The sequence below is a fragment of the Nannospalax galili genome, unplaced genomic scaffold (assembly GCF_000622305.1).
Source record: "Nannospalax galili isolate Female #2095 unplaced genomic scaffold, S.galili_v1.0 scaffold363, whole genome shotgun sequence".
NCBI lineage: Eukaryota > Metazoa > Chordata > Mammalia > Rodentia > Spalacidae > Nannospalax > Nannospalax galili.
This window is the reverse complement of record NW_008351176.1, coordinates 1243458-1265805: the sequence shown is the minus strand read 5'-3', so window position 1 is coordinate 1265805 and position 22348 is coordinate 1243458. Positions and strand designations below refer to the sequence as shown.

The 22348-nt window shown below is 43.3% G+C and overlaps 1 protein-coding gene across 2 annotated transcripts; it reads right to left on the bottom strand.

Annotated features, from left to right (window-relative positions):
• Positions 1 to 222: 222 nt before the first annotated feature.
• On the bottom strand, positions 223 to 13186 carry LOC103746057 (schlafen family member 8-like). 2 transcript variants are annotated; one of them, XM_008848140.3, is made up of 5 exons: positions 12982 to 13186; positions 10347 to 11422; positions 4157 to 4312; positions 2119 to 2842; positions 223 to 1746 (listed from the first exon to the last, which is right to left on the bottom strand). In XM_008848140.3, the coding sequence occupies exons 2-5, from the start codon at positions 11407 to 11409 to the stop codon at positions 966 to 968; spliced, it is 2724 nt and encodes a 907-aa protein (XP_008846362.1). In that variant the 5' UTR covers positions 11410 to 11422; positions 12982 to 13186; the 3' UTR covers positions 223 to 965. The 2 variants fall into 2 exon arrangements, with proteins under 2 accessions (XP_008846362.1, XP_029409445.1); XM_029553585.1 differs by lacking the exon at positions 4157 to 4312.
• Positions 13187 to 22348: the final 9162 nt, after the last annotated feature.

Here is a 22348-nt window from a genome sequence, read left to right as displayed (position 1 = left end):
CACTGAGCCATCTCCCATACCCCTACCCACTGAGCCATCTCCCATACCCCTACCCACTGAGCCATCTCCCATACCCCTACCCACTGAGCCATCTCCCATACCCCTACCCACTGAGCCATCTCCCATACCCCTACCCACTGAGCCATCTCCCATACCCCTACCCACTGAGCCATCTCCCATACCCCTACCCACTGAGCCATCTCCCATACACCTACCCACTGAGCCATCTCCCATACACCTACCCACTGAGCCATCTCCCACACCCAGCAGGGGTGTTTCTGAAATGGTAATCTGTAAATGTTCGGGTCAGGTGCAGAGAAAGAAAGTACCATCTGGAAGTATTGTCATCTACCTCTTGTATAGGCCTTTTCTTTGTAAAATTTTGTTACTGAAAACACCACACAGATTTTCCAAGTCTATCTTGAGCTGTGTCTCTGGCATCTTTGATTAGCAGTCCTTCTCCCTGTGAGCTGGGAGTGCTCTAAACTGAGCCAATCCTTCCAGGACAGACTCTGGATTTCCTCTCCTGCTTTTTAAAGTTTTCTGCTTTATACTGCTACTAAAAAGTCACCAAAGCAGGGTGTGGTGATACACACTTTTAATCCCAACACTAGGGAGGCAGAAGCAGGTGGATCCCTATGAGATCGAGGCTATCCTGGTCTACATAGTAAGTTCCAGGCCAGCTGAGGCTACAGGGAGACCCTGTCTCAAAAAGACCAAATGTAAAGAAATAAATATATAAAAAATAAAAGTCGACGACATTTGGCATCACCCACTTCTAATATCCCCACCTCATTTTCTTCAGATTATCCCTGTGAGAATCTGGAAGACTGTACCTCGGTGTTATTTGTCATCTTCCTTTCCTGGAATTAGATTTTTTTTTTTTAAACAGAAAATGTCTGTTCTCTTAAAAGATTCTGTTGTTAGAAATCATATATTTCTGATGAAGAATAGTCAGTCAAAAACTACAGGAGAAGACTAGAAAATCTCAGGATATACAGATGTTTCCTTGCCCTGGAAGCCAGGCAGAGCAGAAGGTTGTGGAAAATGGCGGGCTCAGCTGCCCGAGGATCAATGCCAAACACAATGCTTCTTTCCAGGCCTGAAAATCGACGGACACTGTCAAACATGTCATGGTTATAAATGAGCTCATTGTTATTGCAAGACATTTTCCTCTTCCTCATTTCTTTCAGGAACATGTCTTTATAGTACTGCACATCATTTACTGTGCTGAAAAGCACAGCGATATCTCGGAGAGAATAGCCATTACTCAAGAAAAACTGGCATTTCCCTGCTACATAGGTCATCATCGTCTTCAAACTCATGCTCTTAATCTCAACGCTCCCTGACACACCCTGGGCCCAGTTAAACTCACGGAGCATCCCCAGGGACCCAGGAGGGAGGTTGGGTGGGGGCTTGTTTCTGACTTCCTCCAGTTCTTCTTGTAGGTACCTGGCTATGTTGTCTGCATTGCGCACCACTCTTGTGAGCTCTTCTCTCGGATACTGGCGGGAGAAAAGAGGGAGGCCACTAACATCCAAGTGGCTGGTCTGAAAATAGTCCAGAAAGATCCAGAGAATGCCTGGACAATCTTGTTCTCTCTGAGTGATGGCTTTTGCCTTCTCATACCAGTCCCCATCTTCAGTGCGGAAATTCTGAGCTTCATCAATGATGATGTGTTGAATATTATGGTACTCCTTTATCATGAAGGTCTTCCTGGTCACTGCTTTGCAGATATTTTTTGAACTGTAACAATGAAAATGACACAGTAAGAGTTGCTCTCATTAAGTCAGTTTAACTATTCTACCAGACTCCTCTGAACAAAGCACTGAACATGCCACAGACTCTTTTTGTTTTGTTTTGGTTTTATTTTTGTCTTTTTGAGACAGTGTCTCTCTATAGCCCCAGCCAGCCTGGAACCTTCTATGCTGACCAGACTGGCCTTGAACTCACAGAGATCTGCCTGCCTCTGCCTCCTGAGTGCCAGGGTTAAAGGCATGCACCACCAGGCCTGGCTGCAGACAGTTTTATTATCTACTTCTGAAGGATCAGGCTGATTTATCAGAAGAAATTAACCCCAGATTAAATAACTCACAGGCATAGGACCCAATTGCTTACCTGATAAAGTCCCTCAAACGCTCGTTTTCACAGATGTAGAGAATTCTGTTTGTCTCACAAGGGAATGTGTTCCTGATCTTCTCCATGATCTTCAGGGCCATGACTGTCTTCCCTGACCCCGGCAAGCCATGGACAAACAGGTCTCTGGTCTTATGGAGATTTTTTGAAAGTATCTCATACTGTTGGGCTGTGAGCAGGTTTAAAATCTCACAGCCAAGCTGGTCACTCAGGAAAGATCTGAAGCTGAGCAAGACCAGCACGAGGGCCTGAAGCAAGGCCTCCATTTCCTGGGTGTCTGCAAGGTTATAGGAGCTGGGGTAATGGATGGGACAGGCTGACCCCTCTGTGGAAGCTGCAGTGCTCTGGGGACTCAGGCAGAGGACTTTGGTCATGACACATAGCTTCCCAGTATAGCCCCCAGTGTTCACTAGCTTCTGCTTCAGGGTAAAGGCAGTGTGGGTACAGTAGTCCTGACCCCCTGCATCCTGCTCCCCGAGGATGGTGTAGAGGATGGGGGGGCTGTCCTCTGCAATCAGCAGAGCATCACAGATGACTCCCTGCTTCTCTTTCAAGTCCAGGTCCATGGCCCAGCTTCTAGAGAAGATCAGCACTTGGCAGGAGAAAGAATGGATTTCCTGGCTTATTAAGGTCTCTAGACCCTGGTGCTCTGAGGACAGCTCTTTCCAGAGGGAATCAGGAATATATTGCAAACATCCTGGTGACACTAGACATGGAAAGAAAGAGTCGACAATATTTAAAAAAAAAGTATATTGTTTTGTATGAATCACATATTGCATTTTAAAAGGAGAACCAAGTTCCTATAATATAGTATAATTTAAGAGAAATTAAAGAGAGATATTCCAATCTTTCTCTTTAGCTCTAGTTCTGTAAATCTGATAGAATGATGTTGCCTTCCTGGTGACACTAGACATGGAAAGAAAGAGTCGACAATATTTAAAAAAAAAGTATATTGTTTTGTATGAATCACATATTGCATTTTAAAAGGAGAACCAAGTTCCTATAATATAGTATAATTTAAGAGAAATTAAAGAGAGATATTCCAATCTTTCTCTTTAGCTCTAGTTCTGTAAATCTGATAGAATGATGTTGCCTTCATATTATCTTACGTAAGGAAATAAGTTTGTGCCAACCAAATGGAATTTAATGAGCCTAAGCAAGTGGAAATCGTCTATGCAATTGTTCTTACATCAGGTTTCTTGTGTGGAAAGTTTAAAAATTTTATGATAAGCTAATGACTGGAAAGATGTCAAGTAAATTAACTTTGAAAATGGACCTAAGGCAATTATAGTTCCATAATTACCTGGCCCTTGAAATATGTTTATACAGTCAAGGACACCTGTGTATCACAGGCTGTTGTCAGATCTCACACATGTTCAGTGTATGAAGTTAAAGCATTTCCTTCTTTTAGAAACCTAGATCTCCTTTCCTAAGTAGGAATTTCTAGACAAAATCTAGATAAAAATAATTCATGCAGTTGTGAGAAAAGTTACCTAATCTCATCTACAACCTAGAATGATTATTTTATGTCAAATGCAGACTCTGGTGACTCATTCTCACTAGCTTCTTTCAAATTGCTCCTGGTTCCTCTGGGCTATTCTATTCTGTCAAGTGAATGCTTATGCTCTTTTTACAGCTATAATTCTCCCAGCATTAAAAGCTGACTAGAGGCAGTCAGTTACATCATTATGCTTCTAGTCTGACGCTTTTCCATTAGTTGTATTAGATCAATGGGTTCTAATTCCAGCACCAGAACTACTTAAGAAGCTGGCTCAAATGTACATGCTCAGGCCTCACCCCTGGGAATTATATGCTCTAAGTTCCTGGTGGGGGCCTGGGCATCTGCAATTTGCTGCCACTATGCCTGATGACTTCTGGTACCTGGACCTCATTCCCAAGAAATTCGTGGCGTATGACTTCATAAACCTGGTGTTGGAGAGGATAATCTTTCATGGATTTATTTTTAATCAAAGACATTAAACTGTTTATTTTTCTCAATGTAAAAACTGGATGTTCATACCTGGAAATAAACATTGTTGGAGGTTGGCTTTATGTTCCAGACCTTTCCTAGAATACACTGGTCTGCAGCATGGAGGGCTAGTAGACAGACTCAGCTGACATTCAAAGTCTTCTGCTAGGCTTCTGGGGTGGTGAGATGGCTGATCAGCCGCTGCCTCTGTGTGACAGTGATTGAATGGTCAGGACAAGAGAGTAGACTACTGCCAAGGGGGAAAGATTGGAAGAACTTCAGAAACCACAGCGTGGGGAAGCTGAAGCCTGATCCAGAAGGTAATCCAGGCAGCCCTGTAAAAGAGAATGGTAGCCCCACCCGCATGACACCATTCTCACAAGCCTTGAATCCTGTTGAGGGTTCTGGTGAGGCAAAGAATCCACTGACATTATGGTTTAGCAGTGGGGAGGACGTCCATTTTGTCACTTTCCATGTCTCAGAGTGCTATGGCTGGGTACCATCTAGAATGGAGCCTGTTATTTAATACTGAGCTATCCTGGTGTCCTGATGATAAGACAAGCAGATGTCAGGGATCTGGGGTTCACCATGCCACAGTTCAAGGGATGATGACAGTTGTGAAAGGGTAGGGAAAGGAAGGCTTAGAACTGACATGCTAAGAAATTCAGGAAGCAGGAGGATGGGCTCAGGAAGTGAAAGGAATGGTGAGTGGCAGCCTACTCTGGGTAGCTGGGACCTGAGTCCATAACTTGAAGCTAATTGAAGAGTCTGATAGCCATGAGCTTGATATAAGCCATGGCCCAACTAGCAATGGATAAGAAATATGCCCTGAATGTCAGACACTAAGAGACGGATGGGTCCAGATACAGTAATGGTGGGTGACTTAAATACCCCAATTTGATCGATAAGTACATCATCCAGCCCCCCCCCCAAAATCCTATACCGTAAATATAATGGACTCAACAGAACATTCCACCTAACAATGGCAGAATATACATTATTCTCAGCAGTCCATGGAACTTTCTCCAGCACAGATCACATTGTAGGTCACAAAGCAAGTCTTAAGAAATATATATAGCTGGAGAGATGCCTCAACAGTTAAGAGCACTAATTGCTCTTGCAGAGAACCCAGGTTTAGCTCCCAGCACCTACATGGTGGGTAACAACCTAACAACCATCTGTAACTCCAGTTCCAGGGGATCTGACACCCTCTTCTGAGGGTGCACTGGATGACATAGGTACACTTATGTGCATGCAGGCAATACATTCATACACATAAAGAGTAAAAACAAAAATAAGGAAACAAAAAATAATCTCTTGTATCTCATTGGATCATAATTAAATAAAACTATAAACCAATAGAAGAGAAATTATAGAAGCTCTACAAATACATGGAAATTAAACAATGCACTCTTGAATGACCAGTGTGTCATTGATGAAATCAGGTAGGAAATTAAATCATTCATATAATCAAATGAAAATAAATTCACAAGCTTTTTCTCAATGGGTTTGCCATCAGAACACAGGTGTTGTGAAAACCACTGCTAACTCGAAGTCAAAATGTGAAAGGAAAAGACTCACATCAACATCATGGTCATTGGACACGTAGATTCGGGCAAGTCTACCACTATCGGTCACCTGATCTACAAATGTGGTGGGATTGACAAACCCTTGAAAAATTTGAGAAGGAGGCTGCTGAGATGGGAAAAGGCTTATTCAAGTATGCCTGGGTTTTAGACAAACTTAAAGCTGAGTGTGAGCGTGGTATCACTACTGACATCTCCCTGTGGAAATTTGAGGCCAGCAAATATTATGTGACTATCACTGATGCCCCAGGATACAGAGACAGAGACTTTATCAAAAAGATGATTACAAGCACATCTCAGGCTGGGTCTACATGTCCAATGACATGATAGCAGGAAATGAACTGTTTTGGAAGAGAAAAAGTTGTGGGTGACAAGGGAGGGTGTTGGGGATGACTATGATCAAAGTATATAATACAAATGATGAAAATATCACAATGGATCTCACCAGATTGTATAGCAACTAATTTTTTTAAAGGATAAAGAAGACAGAGAAGGAAGAAAAAAGTTTCTGCATATTTAAACGAAAACCACTAAGCCTGTAGATTCCACTCTTCCCCACTGGAATTAGTCATACAAGGCAGTGTAAATTTCATTTGTCTTGGTATAATTTAGGATACGAAGTCAGACACCTCATCCTTTTTTGATCTTTTCCAAGTCTCCAAAGCTCCACTATATATTATTTGTTTATTTTCAAACTCTTTTCTTTTTTGGTAGTTTTGCCATTTAGCCCAGGTTGGCCCCCAACTTGTAATCCTCCTGCCTCAGCCTCCCAAGTGCTGGAATTCCAGGCATGTAGCCACTAGGCTTGGCTTGTTTTGAAGCTTGAATGAGGTTTCCTCATTCAATACAATGTAAGTTATGCTGTGTCTGAATAGCTCTTTGCTTGAACTATAGTGATGCCTAAAATGTTTTCTTAAAATTCTGATCACTTGGTTTATCCCTATACCCTAACTAGTTCCACCCAAAATATACCATGTCCAGTGTTGGGTCTAGACTTTCAGAGCTAGTGTCATGCTAAAGTTTGGCATCAAATAATCATTATTATGATGTTTCATTGAATTACAATTAGAGAGTTTTAAGTAATATATATATTTAAATAAGAAATCCATTTCCATGGGGCTGGCAAGATGGCTTTAGGTAAAGGTGCCTGCCTCCAAGCCTGATGACCTGGGCTCAATCTCCAGGACTCACATGGTGGAAGGAGAGAACTGACTCCTGCAAGTTACCCTCTGACCCCCACACATGAGCTTGTGACATGTACACATGTGTCACACACACACACACACACACACACAGAAATCCATGTCTAACTTTTCTCTTTATTTGTTGTTGTTCTTGTTTTTGAGACAGGGTCTCCCTATGCCCCAGCTGGCCTGGAACTCACTATGTAAACTAGGTTGGCCTTGAGCTCACAGAGATATGCCTACCTCTGCCTTCTGAGTGCTGGTGTTATGGCTCCCCAAATAGAGGCCCCCCCCAATTGTAATAGCCAAAGTAACTTCATTTTGTATAAAGCAGCCACTTTGAACTTCAAAAGCTAGAAAAACAGCCAGCTTCAAGGTTAAGTGCCTCCCCTTAGAAGAGTGCTTTCTTTGGAACAGCTGACCTTGGGTTTCCCAAACACAGTAGCTGCACTTAATCAGAAAGTGCCTTACTGCCAAGGTCTCTATCCTTGTTAAGAGAAGAACTAACACAAGCTTGTTTTGGCTTCTGTAGTTTCCTCATCTGCTAACTTGGGTGTCTTCACTACATTCAGGAGCATCTGGCATCACTCATGTGTGATTAAATTCCTGTGGTATTTGTAGTTTTTGCCTTTAAAAGTTAGTTCCACCCTCCCCTCAGGGCTGTGGGTCCTAAATCTGACTAAGGGACCACTAACGCCTATAGCCCTAATAAATTTGACCAGTTAAAATTTGAATTGAGTCTGGTGGTCTTTTTCCCAGTGTTTTCAAACTCCATAACACTTTGGAGGCACCAGGGAGAAACTGGGAGACCCCACATTCCAGAGGGTCCGGGATAAGACAGGGAGAGTTAGCAAATGCCAAGGCTGCTGGAGCCTGAGACCTCGGTTATCACAAATTGAAGAGTCACAAGTCTGTGGGATAAGCGCCTTTTGGGAAGAGTTAGCACCCACATGGCACGGGATCCGACAGCCTCTTCTGTCCTCTAAGGGCATTGCAGGGGTGCACTTACCTACATGCAGGCAGTACACGCATGCACATAAAATAAATAAAAATAAATAAAACATTTTTTAAAAAAAGGAAACCGCTGGCTGATGGGCACCTAGGACAGAACAGATTGGTGAGTCTTTTGACAGTCCGAACATTTGGAAAGGGGATTTACTGGGGCGGATTGGACGCAATCGCTGGACCCAGTCCCCAGGGGCAGAAGGAGACGTCAGCTACCCCGAATCTGGCGTATGAAATGTTTTTCTGTTTTTAACACGTGAAGGAAGGTGGTCACCAGATAGATTCCTGTGACCGTTTGTCTCCCCTGTCCGCTTGGGTATTTTTGTCTCTTTGCATTCTTCATTTTTGTTTGGTGGCTCTGTGTTTTCTTTTGTGCCTGTAAGTTCTGTTGCAGACATGGGAACCGGAGGAGCACAGGGGAGACACCTTTGGATTGCATGCTGCACCACTTTCACAAAAGTTCTGTGAGGCAGACTAAGGAATTAAGATGTCATCTAAGAAGCTCCCCACCCTGTGCGAGTTAGAATAGCCACGTTTGGATATAGATTGGCCAGTCTCCGTGTCGAAAGTCTGCCGAGTCGTTTCGGGGGATCCCGTCATCCTGATCAATTCCCCAACATCGACCCCTGGCTTTCCCTTCTCCTCTAACCTTCCCCTTGGCTGAAAATTTGCACAGGGCCCCTCCATTCTAATAGATCAGTAAACCAGGGGCTAAGTAAAACTCTTAAGAAGATGCTTGGGCTTTCAGTTTTGGTCCCAGAGGAAGATGTTCCCCCACCGTACCATCCACACACCCAGCGGGGTCAGGATCCGACTGTGTCTAGAGTGGGCCCCGCTGAGGAGAATGCCCCTGCTCCCTCAGCAGCAGTTCAAAGGATCACCCCTTCTGCCAGATCCGTATTCGCCTCCACACACTTGGATCAGATTATGCTACACTGCATCTGAGCCAAGTCTCCCCTCCCACTAGTCTTCCTTAAAGGAAAGCACCCCCAATTGGATCTCCACCAGCAGGTGGGGAGCCCAGACCCCCCTTCTTGGTCTATATTCCTTTTTCCAGTAGTGATTTATACAACTGGAAGGCTCAGAACCCGCCCTTCTCTGAGAAACTGCAAGCTCTTACTTTAGTGGAGACTGCTTTTTACTCATTAGCCCACCTGGGCTCTTGGGAACTCTCTTTACAGCTGAAGAAGGGGATAGTATCCTAGCTGAGGCCCAGCAATCTGTAGCGGGTCTGGGGGTACCTGGGGGAGGGGTACAGTTGCCAGGATCGATTGGGTCTTGCCCTCCACCCTACCAAACTGGGACCCTAATATGGACCTCTGTAAGGGGGCACTAGACCCATCACCAGGCCCTACTGACTGGAATGAGAGCAGCAGCCAGAAAATCTACCAATCTTTCAAAGGTATCTAAGGTTATTCAGGAGTCAGGAATCTCCCTCTGGGTTTCTCGAGCGCCCCGGGAGGCCTATTTGGAGTTTACACCTCTTGACCCAGACCCTACAGAAAACCAGCCAGCTATTAATCTTGCCTTTGTAAGTCAGTCAGTCCCAGACATTGGTAGAAAGTTACAGAGATTGGAAGGGTTTACAGGAATGAGCAGGTTGCAGTTGTTAGGATCCTGTCTTAGAGCAGAATTCAAGCCATCCTAAGCATTCCTGAGCCACAGGACAAAAAACAAGTGAGAGAATTCCTGGGGACAGTTGGATATTGCAGGCTCTGGATACCTAACTTTGCTAGGATAGCTAAGCCACTATACCAAAGCCTGGGAAGAAATGGTCCCCTAAGTTGAAAGAAAAAAAAAAAAGAAAGAAAAGGAAGGTTTTCAAAGGCTTAAAACAGCTTTAATGTCAGCCCCAGCGTTGGGACTGCCTGACATTGCCAAACCCTTCCAGTTATTTGTGGATAAATGAAACGGGATGGCAAAGGATGTACTGACTCAAACTGTGGAGCCCTGGAAGAGACCTGTGGCCTATTTTTCCAAAAGACTGGACCCTGTTGCGGCAGGATGGCCAGCCTGCATCTGAGCTGTTGCAGCTATAGTACTGTTATTAAAAGAAACTAATAAACTGACTATGGGACAAGAGTTGGTGAACCACCACACCCAGCTCCTTTACTTCTTTTTTTTTTGGTCTTTTTGAGACAGGGTCTCCCTGTAGCCTCAGCTGTCCTGGAACTCACTATATAGACCAGGCTGGACCTTGAACTCACAGAGATTCGTCTGTCTATGCCTCCCAAGTGCTAGGATTAAAGGCGTGCACCACCATGCCTGGCCCTTTCCTTTACTTCTTTTATGAAAAAAAATCATCATTCATATAATACCAGATTTTATTTTTCAAGGAAACTTTCTTGTATCCAAAAGCATAAAGATTTAGAAAGGAAAGTCAATTTCAGCAGGTATGAGTTTCGAGAGTGAAGGAAACAGAGGAGTTAAAGAGGCAAAAAGGACAGAGAATGCCCCCCTTCTCACCTGGGTCAGCGTCCATCATCATGCCCACCCACTCCTTAGCTGTCAGGCGGTAGACGCCCTTCTCCTTGTTCACCATCCATGACTTGGGAGCTTCTGAGAACACTGCACAGCAGAACGGCTCCACTTTGATCGCACAGAGGTAACTACACACATTTTTCTCTTGATACACATCTATGAATTTGGTCCTGAAGGACACTCCTGCTTCAGAGGAGCAGAGATGGACAATGGGCAACTTGGATATTGCTTCTGCTATCACTGTCTCCAAAGAGTCACGGTCAACAAGTTCTGTTTTACATCCCAAGACTTTCTTACTCTTATCATCCACTCCAATGAAAAGGTAGCCTCCACGAGTATTTGCAAATGCAGGGATGTACTCTGGAATTATACGCGCTACATATTCTTGAATACATTTTGTAGAGAACTGTTTAAACTCTATAGATGTAGATTCAGAAAAAGCCAACTTATGACCATAATCAATCCTTTCACGTTGGAAAATTTTCAAAGCACGATCTAATTCAGAGATGTCCTGACATTCAGCTCTGAGATTTTTCCTAGGTGGGGCTCCGTTCTCCATCAGACTGCATTTTACACTGCTTTTCTTTTTCTTCAGAAAACTGAATGCTTCTCTTGAATCCAGGGGAAGCACAGACGTTTCTGATCGACGGTACAAGGAAGAACTCAGGCTACAAATGCGAGGCTTAGTGGAACCATCTTCAGGACTGCAGTTCCAAGATTTAACAAAAATGTAAAGTTGCCTCCCTTGTTGCTTGGTCTCAAAGAAAGCTTGTAAATCAGAAGACTGAATAAGCTCTCTGAGTGACTTTTCCAAATCCAGCCCCAACTCCACAGGATGCTCATCCTTGTTGGCCATTTCCATCTTGATCACCCCTCCTCCTGAGTTCAGCAGAGCACATGAAGCCTGAGCAAGTCTCAGCTTCTCCTCCCTTCTCCTCATCGCGTCCAGTTTTTTTCTGTTTTCCTCCCCAAGAGTCACCACTCCTGCATCAATGACCAAGTCTGGGTGAGATGTTTGCACCACCAGCGAGTAGAGTTCTGTTGACATATTGATCCTACAGCTGAAACAATTCGAACATTTGTTTTACTTTTACTAGGAAATGAAGTCTTCCATGCACACAATTCATTCATCTACTTTTTGAGAAATATTTAATCTAGGTCAAATATAATGAGTCAAAGGAATAAACTGGCAAGCATAGTAATTATGCTAGAGTTTGATAGGCAGAATGCCTTCCCAAACAAGAAACTAATGCGGGTGGTGGAGGAGGCCTGTAGCCAGTGGGTCCTTCATAAATGGCCAGCATAGTCCCATGAGAATAACTGAAAAAAAGATGATCTTTATGGTCATGATTTATCTGTGGAAATTGCTGGCAGTTTAGCCTCTGGTGCAGGTGTGTTGTTGGTAAGGTCAGGACACACAGACCCCTAGATGAGCAGGGACAGTGCACTAAGCAATCCCAGGACTGGCTAGTCTGCGGCAGAAGCAGACTATGAAGGGAAATAGGATGTGGTAGAAGACCACAGAGCTCTTGGCCCCTCTCCAATAGCATCTTGGGCCATACAGATTTTTATTAGATATGAGAGATTTTTCTGATCTCTTCTAGATTGTGAACTTTGGGCTAGGTAACAATTTTATTCCTGTTTTTTAGCTCCTAGATTAAGACAGTAATAGGGGGTTGTTAAATTGAATCTGCAGAACTTTCTCAACACTACTACTGGGGCCTGAGTTTTTCTTTCTTGGGCTCTGTACTAGGTGAGCCCCGCCCCCCCCCTCGCCAGCCAAGGCTCGGCCTCAGCCAGTTCCTGCACAGAGCTGGTTTCCAGCCTGCACAGTTGGAAGGAGGGCACAGCTCAGACCGGCCCCACCCTGAGCATTCCTTCCATGACCCTCCAATTCTCTTCAGCCCTTCTTCTGGGGGTACTTGCTGAGCTTGATAAACTTTATCTGGGGCCCCAGGAGACGCGCAGACGTCACCCTGGCTCCGCGCCTGCTCTGCCCACATGCTGCCGGTCCAGGTCTGCTGGTCTGGACCTGGCGAGACCTCGGGGGGCCTGCAGAGCAGTGGGACCTAAGGACCCAGCGACCAGCGGAGACCCACGCAGCCTTACCGGCCCCAGGTCTTCAGCGCCAGGTCAGTACTGATTGTGGAAGGCGCTTTTAAATCCCAACGGTTGGCTCCACCCCGCCAAAGCCCAGGGAGACAAACGGGCCAATAGGAGTGTCTACTAATCCCGGGAAAACTTAATTCCAGAACGTCTTTAGAAGCAACACACTTCCTGATTGCTTCTGGTGACTCTAGCTAGGTTCTCTTTTGCTCTGTGTTTTCTCCCCTCCTTCCACTCTTCAATCCCAGTACTCCGTCACCTGCCCATCGGTCTGTCTGTCCGTGTCTATCGACTTACCATCATCTATCCATGTACCTATATAAATCACAGTAAGACAGAGGCTACAAATTATTTTAAAAGGAGAAGAGACCTTCCCCAGGCCACGTGCTAACTTCAGCGAGGAGGCCCTCCTCTCTCCTACCTTCGGAGCACTCCCGCGAGGGTCCCGCCCCACCCTCAGCCCTTCCAGTCTGGTGGAACGGGCCGGAATCCGGAGCTGGGATGCTCTCCTTACCCCACAGAAAGCTGAACTTGGAGACCAGGTACGAATTTGAGCCGTTCCTTCCAGAACCCGAACTTCTGGCTCAAACCCTCCAGGTCTGCCGGTCTGATGGCTTTCCACTCCTGGGTGGGTCACCGTGCTGCCAGGCCCACTCCGCAGACCCGGTGGGTTTGCTTTGGCCGCTGTGAGCTGCGTTGGGCCACCCCTCTTAACTGTTCTGCTTGCATTAGCGGAAAACGAAACTGCTTCCTCGTTTTCTACCCAGCACACTTCCAAGTTTAGCTCACTGCTGACTTATGATTGGTTGGACTATGTAGCTGCCCTCCTTCTTCAGCTAACCCCCATCTTCCATTGAGCTCTGACAAACTGGGGCTCCACACTTCAGCCCAGCCCAGACTCTGGGGGATTCCAGCCCTGCACTGCTGGCCCTGCCTGAAGGCCCAGTTCTCAGCTGAGTGTCTCAGGGCAGGAGCAGAGATCAGCTCTGTGCTCAGTGCAGGCTCCAGAAACAGAACTCCTCAGGATCTCCACCCTGTGTTCAGAGCTTAAAACCGAGCACAGTTAGCACTCGGCACAAGTCCTTCCAGATCTTTGGAAGTGTGTGCTTAACACAATATACTCATGTATCTACAAACCATCTGTTACACATGGGTAACACATTTTATTAAAGTGACGTCATGATATGCATACTATTTCATAATCTGTCACTGATTCCAAACCTTCCATTTCAGTAACTTTCATGCCGTCATATTGAAGCTTCTCTGTTTTTCCTTAAAGTGGTTCCCCCACCCCCAGATTGTTTTTATAAACACGTATCTAACCAAGGACCACAAGTCTACAGTGTTGAAAGAAAAAAAAGGATTAACCTAGAAATCTATAAGCACACATCCACACACACCCCACACACAACTACACAGTCTCCTCCAAGTGAATAAAAAATAGTAATGTCATTTTCTGACAAAACAAGGCAAAAAAAAAAAAAAAAGTTCAGTAACAGGCACCTTGTCACCAGCAGATTTTTTTCCTGAGAAATAATTATTTTACTAAATATTTTAACTTTTTAATTGAATTTTTGCATTTTCATACAATATAGTTTGATGTTATTTAGATCCCCTCCCCTATACTCACTTCTCCCTATTGCCCCCCACAGGATTTAATGTACTCTCATATATATATAATATGGTCTATAGAGTCTGATTTGTGTCCCCAAATGTCCTTCAGCATGGGTCCATCCACTGAAGCCTCATTAACCTACAAAAAGTCCCATCCTTGAAAGAGACTGTCTCTCCTACTCCCAGCAGCCACCGTTTACCCAAAGTTCCTTAGGTTGAGTTTGGTTTCTCACCCACTTCCCCATGTCTATGCTGGAATTTTGTCTGATCTGAGCTTGCACAGGACTCGTGCATGCTGCCACCATTGGTATGAGATCATGTGAGTAACTGACCAGCTGTCTGGTAGACTCTTTTCTTTGTGGTCATCCACCCCCTCTGGCTATTGCAATCTTTCCATCCCCTTATCTGCAATGATCTCTGAGCCTTGGGAGACAGAGGTTTGAAATGAGTGTCTTATTCAAGGATAAGAACCTCTTGTTTTCTGCACATTGTTCAGTTTTGGGTTTCTGTGTTAATCACCATCTGCTGCATAAGCAAACTTCTCTGGTGAGAGTTGAGAGATGCATTCATCCTGTGTGTAATGGTTGCACTGAGATATGTCACTTAAGGTTAAGCATCTCACAGACACTTATTTTCTGTGTTTGACCAATTCTGGAGCTGTAATAGTCTCCATGTGCTGCAAAAAAGAAGCTTCTTTGATGAGGAGTGAAAGGTACACTTGTCTGTAAATACGAGGATGCATATTTAGAATAAGGTAAGAAATTATGTTAGTCTAGGAATGTCACAAAAGTAGGTTTCTCTCTAGGATCTGTGACCTCTTTGGCCATGTGTCTGTGTTTACAGTACGATACAGGATTTCCCTCCCATTGAGTGGGCCTTATTTCCAATCAGACAGCTGTTGATTACCCCCAAGATAAAACTGCCACTACTACATTGTGGTGGTTTGAATAAGAATGCCCTCCATAAGCTCCAAGTATTTGGACATTTTTGCCAACAGTTGGTAGTGCTGTTTTGGGAGGTCTTAGAAGGTGTGGCCATGCTGGAGGAAGCACATCACTGGGGGCAAACTTTGAGAGTTCTTAAGCCTTGTGGAATTTCTAGTGGCTCTCTGCTTCCTGTGCCTGATTGAAGATGTGATTGCTTTGCTTTCTCCTCCAGCCACCTTTTGCCACCATGCCTCCCCACCATAATGGGCTCTAATCACCCTAGATCTGTAAGCTCAAATAAAGTCTTTCTTCTATAAGTTCCTTGATCACTGTGTTTTATCACAGCAACAGGAGAGTAACTAATACATACATCAGCAGTGATAGTTTGCTGGGCCAGTCATTGCTGTTTATTAGGCTTTACAACTTCATCACAAGAAATGGTAAAAGAACTTTTTTTAGCTAAGGAATAAAATTTAGAGCCACATGAAAGAATGAAGCCTATCCTGTAGGTAATCTTTCTTCGTATTAAAAATCATTTAAGAGATAAAGAAAAATAGCCTATGGTGCTTATAAGACGTTGAAATAAAAAATGTGATAATTACAATAAAAAGATAAAAGGAAAAATGTGAGGATATTGTTGGAATGCTTGTGCATTATACAGGAAGTGACTTGTGATTACTGTGATAAGTTAAAGACACATAGTGTAAGCCCCAGAGTTACCACTAAACAAAATGGATACAAACAAAAAACCCCACATACATGCTAAGTCAACACGAGGAAGGGGAAACTGTTTGTTAATTATTCTGGGTTTGCCATTGCATTAGTTACTTTTCTGTTGCTGTGACAAAACACCATGATCAAGGCAACTTATAGAAAGGAATGTTTCTTTGTACTTCCAGTTTCAGGGGTAAGAGTCCATAATGGCGAGGAAGGCTTGGTGGGAGAGGTGACTGGAGTGGAAGTGCTGGCACAGGAAGCAGAGAACCACTGGAAATCTGGCAAGGCTTAAGAACGCTCAAAGCCCTCAAAGCCTGCCCCAGTGGTGTGCTTCCTCCTGCAGGGCCACACCTCCTAAAACTTCCCAAAACAGCACCACCAACTGGGGACAAATGTCCAAATGCTTAGAATGTATGAGGGACAGTCTCATTCAAACCACCACAGCCACATTCCACCCATCCCCCACCCCGCAATTATTCTGCTTTCTATTTGTGTGGAGCTGCTTCCAACTGAGTTTCATATGTAGCTGTAACAGCTTTCTGGATGACATTAGATACCACTTCCTTCTTTAGCTCTTGGTTGCTTCTTTTAAAAGAGTTGCATGGTTTGATTTATTTTATTTATTGAGCTTTTAAAATTTCATACATTTCCCACTCAAAATCCAGACCCTCTCCCCCATCTATGCCTTGCCCCACTCTCCCACTGAACCCTATGCACTCTCCCATACATGCTGAGTCCTTTTCATTCAGGTGTTTGTACCCAAAGGCCCTTCAGTGTAAATGTGTCCACTGGAGTCTAGTCAGTCCATCCAGTGGTCATATGTAATCATACTCTCCCTCACCCAGCAGCAACCAGTCTCAAATAGTTCTCAATCTAGTGCTGGCTGGCCAACTATTTCTCACCTCTCCCTTGGGCCCTTGTTTCATTGAGCTGACATGGGTCCTGCACTTGATGCCACCACTGCCACAGGCTCACATGAGAAGCCTCCAGTGGCCTGGAAGCCTCCACTTCCCTCTGTTCATGAACCAGCCCTGGCTCTTACAGTCTTTCCTCCTCCTCTTCCGCAATCGTCCCTGAGCCGTGGTGGCTGAGGTTCCATATAGGAGTCCTGTCCTACACTCTACAATCTGTTATTCTCCAAAACTTGGCCAGTTGTGGTCTTCTGTGTGCATCACACTCTGATGTACATGGAAGCCTTACTGGTGGGAGTTAAGGGGTGCATTAGCCCTCTCTCTACCTCTTATTCCACTATGTTCCATGAGCCTTAGTTGTAGAGATTCAACTGCTGATGTGTCATCTAGTACTGGGCATCTCCCAGGCGTATGTTCTCTGTGCCTGACCAGATGTGCAACTCTGCAGTAGCCTCCATCTGTTTCAAAAAGGAGCTTCTTTGATGGGTGCTCTACGGCATGCTTGTCACTCTAAGGGAGGTTCTTCTATCTGGCACTGTGTTCCCTTCCAAGCAGCGCCCAGGTATACATATGCATCAATGTTCAGACACTCTGTGCATTTCTCATAGGGTTTCTAGGTCATCACTCTTCCCTTTAGGTTTCCTGCCTCCCGAGATTCACTCATCTCCACTCTTTTTTCTCCCATCTGGCTTCCCTCCTCCCTCCCTCCCTAGTCACAGTGCCCCTATTATCCCCACTCTCCTCCCAATACCTCCTGACTCCTGCCATCTTTCCTCTCCTGACTTCCCTCACTCCCCCACACCACGGTCCCTCGCATGTCCCTCCCTCATCTCCTCCCTGCCCATTATTCCCACTTTTTCCACCTCCCTCAGGTAACATCTGTTCCCTACTGTCCCCCTTTCAGGTTGTTTCTTTTCCTTCACCTCCATGTATCCTTTCCCTTTTCCTGGCTCCTGGTGTTACACTGGAATTTATATACTCACATACAGGGCATTGGTGCTACAATCCACAAATGAGGGAGAACACGTGTCACTTGCTTTTCTGCATTTGTGTTACTTCACTTAGTGTAACACTCTCTAGCTCCATCCATTTACCTGCAAATTTCATAATTTCATCTTTTCTTATTGCTGAGTAGATTTCTTACTCCATTGAGTAGATGCACCACATTTTCATTAACCATTCGTCAGTTGAGAGACATTTAGGTTGTTTCCATTTCTTAGCTATTGTGAAGAGAGCAGCACCGATGGATGTACAGGTATCTCTACAGTACAATAAGTCCATTGGGTATGTGCTAAGGAGTGGTATCACTGGATCGTATGGTAGGTTCATTTTTAGTCTTTTGAGGGTTCTCCATCCTGCTTTCCATAGTGGTTGCACAAGTTTGCATTCCCACCAACAGCGAATGAACGTTCCTCTTTCTTCACATCCTTTCCAGCATTTGGAGTCTTTTTCTCTTGATCTTTTCCAAGCTGACAGGGGTTAGATGGGATCTTAAAGTGGTTTTAATCTTCATTTCTCTAATTACTAAGGATGTTGAGCACTTTTTAAGGTGTTTCTTAGCCATTTTTATTTCTTCACTTGAGAACTCTCTGTTTAGGTCTATCACCCATCTTTTTATTTGGTCATTTATTTTCTTATTTCTTTTTTGAGTTCTTTGTAATTGTGGACATTAATCCTTGGTCAAATGTGTAGCTGGTGAAGATTTTCTCCCACTCAGTGGGTTTCCTCTTCCCTTTCTTGGTTGTTTCTTTTGCTGTACAGAAACTTTGTTATTTTTTAAATATTTTATTTATTACTTTTATTTTATGTGTAAGAGTATATTGCCTGCATGTATGTGAGCACACCCGTGTCAAGCAATGCCGTGGAGGACAGAAGAGGACGTCAAATTCCCCTGGAACTGGAGTTAAGGATGGTTCATAGCCACAATGTGGGTGCTTGGAATTGAACCTGGGCCCTTTGTAAGAGTAGGCAGTGCTCTTAACCGCCGAGCCATCTCTCCAGCCCCAAAAGTTTGTTATTTAATGAGGTCCCATTTACTGATTGTTGACCTTAGCGCCTGAGCAGCTGGTGTCCAATTTAGAAAGTTCTTTCCTGTACCTATATCTTGGAGGGGGTGCTGCCTATGTTTTCTTCTAGCAGTTTTCAAGTTTCAGATTTTATATTGAGATCTTTGATACATTTGGAGTTGACTTTTGTGCAGGGTGAAAGATAAGGATCAAGTTTCATTCTTCTGCAGGTAGAGATCCAGTTTTGCCAGCACCACTTGTTGAAGAGGCTCCATTGTGTGTTCTCAGCACCTTTGTCAAATATCAGGTGGCTGAAATGATATGAAATCATGTTTGGGTCTTCTATTGTGTTTCATTGATCTATGTGTCTATTTTTTTGTGCCAGTACCATGCTGTTTTTATGACTATGGCTCTGTAATATAATCTGAGATCTGGTATGGTGATTCCCCCAGCAATGTTCTTTTTGCTCAATATTGTTCTGGATATCCGGGGTCTTTTGTGATTCCATATGAATTTTAGGATGATTTTGTCAAGCTCTGTGAAGAATATCATGGGTATTTTGATTGGGATTGCATTGACTCTATAAGTTGCTTTTGGTAAGATGGTCATTTTCACAATAATGATTCCACAAATCCATGAACATGGGAGGTCCTTCCATCTCCTGGTGTCTTCCTCAATCTCTTTCTAGTTTTAAAATTTTCATTGTAGAGATCTTTGATGTCTTTGGTTAGGTTTATTCCTAAATATTTTATTTTTCTCGAGGCTACTGAGAATGGAACGATTTCCTCGAGTGCTTTTTCTGATTGCTTGTTATTGGTCTATAGAAAAGCTACTGATTTTTCTAAGTTGATTTTGTATCCTGCCATTTTACTGAAAGCATTAATCAATTATAACAGCCTTTCTTGTGGAATTTTTGGGATCTCTTATGTATAATATCATATTATTTGCAAATAGGGATAATTTGAACTCTTCTTTCCCAATTAGTACTGCTGTAATTTCCTTCTCTTGTCTTATTGCTCCTGCAAGAGTTTCAAACACTGTAATGAAAAAGAGTGGAGATAGTGGACAGCCCTATCTGGTTCCTGAGTTTAATGGGAATGCTTCCAGTTTTTTCCCATTTAGGATGATGTTGGCTATGGGTTTGTTGAATATAGGTTTAATATGTTGAGGTATGTTCCCTTCTGGCTAATTCCTTTAGGAATTTTAACATGAATGCATGTTGGATTTTGTCAAGTGCCTTTTCTGCCTCTATTGAGATGACCATGTACTTTTTGTCTTTAAGTCCACTTATATGTTTTATGACATTTATTGGCTTATGTATGTTGAGCCATCCCTGCATCTCTGGAATAAAGCTGGCTTGATCATGGTGGAAGATCTTTTTGACGTGTGGCTGTATGCGATTTGCAAGTATCTTGTTGAGTATCTTTGCATCTATGTTCATTAGGATATGGGTCTATAGTTTTCTTTTTGGTTGTGTCTTTACCTGGTTTTGGTATTAGAGTGATGCTGGCTTCATAGAAGGAATTTGGGGGTTCTCCCTCTGTTTCTATCATTTTGAGTAACTTAAGCAGTATTGGTTGTAGATTTTCTTTGACTGTCTGGTAGAATCTGCTGTGAATTTGTCTGGGCCTGGTCTTTTTTAAGTCAGGAGGTTTTGTATTACTGTTTCAATTACCTTATTTGTTATGTCTGTTTAGGCTGTTGTTCTCCTCTTGGTTTAACCTTGGTTGTGGCCACGATTTTAGAATTCATTCATTTCTTTCAAGTTTTCAAATTTAATAGAGTATAGATTTTTAAAGTAGTCCCTCACAATGTTTTGGATTTTTTGGTGTCTGTTGTGATATTTCCCCTCTCGTCTCTGATTTTGTTGATTTGGATTTGCTCTTTTTTTCTTTTGGTTAACTGGGCTAAGGGTCTGTCTGTCTTGTTTAACCATTGAAAGAACCAGCTCTTAGAGTCATTGATTTTTTTTTTTGTACCGTTTTCTTTGTTTCTATTTCATTAATTTCTGCTCTGAGTTTTGTTATTTCTTCTTGTCTGGTAGGTTTGGGATTGGTTTGTTCTCACCTTTCCAGAGTCTTGAGTAGTACTGTCAAGTCATTTACATGTGCTCTTTCTGATTATTTTTTAACTTAAAGTTTATTGAGAATTTCATACATGCATATAAGATGTTTTGATCAAATCCACACCCACTCCCTCCTCTCCAATGCCTTCCATACCTCCCCATCACTTTTTTCTGACAAATTCATGTACTCTCTCTTTCTGTTTATGTTTTCAAAGAACCAATTCTTGGATTCATTGATTCTTTGTATTGTTTTCTTTGTTTCTATTTCATTAATTTCTGATCTGAGTTTTGTTACTCCTTATTGTCTTCTCAGTTTGGGTTTGGTTTCTTGTTGCCTTTCCAGAGTCTTGAGTTGTACTGTCAAGTCATTTACATGTGTTCTTTCTGATTTTTTAATGTAGGCACTAAGAGCTATAAATTTCCCTCTTAGGACTGCTTTTAGGATGTTTCAGAGGTTTTGTTGTGTTCTTGTTTTCATTTTGTTCCAGGAACACTTTTATTTCTTTCTTAATTTCTTCTTTGACCCATTCACGATTCTGGAGTGTTTTGTTTAATCTCTATGAGTTTGTGTATTTGCTAGAGCTTTTTTGGTATTTGTTGAGATTTGTTTTGTGCCCCAGAATGTGGTCAATTTTAGAATAACTTGCATGAGCTGCTGAATAGAAAGTGTATTCTTTGGTGGTTGAGTAAAATATTCTGTATATATCTGTTAGGTCCATTTCATGTAGTATGTCATTTAATTCAGATGTCTCTGTGTTTATTCTTTGTCCAGTTGACCAGCCTATTGAAGAAAGTGGAGTATTAAAGTTGCCCACTGTATTAGTCAGGGTTCTCCAAGAAACAGAACTGGTAGAATGAATATATATGTATAGAGATTTATCAGCTTAGCTCACAGGATAGAAACCGAGTAGTCCAATATTGGCTGCACCACACTGGAGAGGCTGAGAATCCGTAGTCACTCAGTCCATGAGGCTGGATGCCTCTCAGTAGTCCCAATCTGGCGCTGAAGGTCTGATGAATCCAAAAGATCAGCTAGTCTTCAGTCTACAGCAGCAAGACAACTCACCAGTGAGGGAGAAGGCAAGCAGCAAGAAGCCTGGCGTTCTCCTCTGCCTTGGCCGTTTATATCGGCTGCCATCAGAGGGTAACACCCACATTTAGGGTGTGTCTTCCGGCTTTAGATGTTCCAATCCAGAAGATCTCTTTCATTTCAGTTAATCCCAAATCCAATCAAGTTGACACCCAGGATTAGCCATCACACCCACCATACTGAGTTGGTGTCAATCTCTGTTTATATTCCTGGACTACTGATTTCATGAAATTGGGTGCTCCAAAGTTTGGTGCATAAATGTTCATGATTGTAATATCTTCTTGGTCAATTATTCCTTTGATTAGAATGAAGTAACTCTTTATTGCTTTTGATGAGTCTTAATTTGGAGTCTACTTTGTCAGATGCTAAATTTGCAACACCTGCTTACTTCTTAGGGCTATTTGCTTGGAATATTTTTTTCCATCCTTTCACCATAAGATAGTGTCTATCCTCGAAGGTGAGATGTGTTTCTTGAAGACAACAAAAAGATGGGTTTTCTTTCTTGATCCATTCCACCAGCCTGTGTCTTTTGACAGGGGAATTGAGGTCATT

Excerpts from the sequence above, each read along its gene's own strand:
- LOC103746057 (XM_008848140.3), bottom strand. The coding sequence starts at position 11,409 with ATGTCAACAGAACTCTACTCGCTGGTGGTGCAAACATCTCACCCAGAC. Across the intron at positions 2,843-4,156 it reads CCAACAATGTTTATTTCCAG|TGTCACCAGGATGTTTGCAA; the intron begins GTATGAACATCC and ends TTCCATGTCTAG. Across the intron at positions 1,747-2,118 it reads CGTTTGAGGGACTTTATCAG|TTCAAAAAATATCTGCAAAG; the intron begins GTAAGCAATTGG and ends TCATTGTTACAG.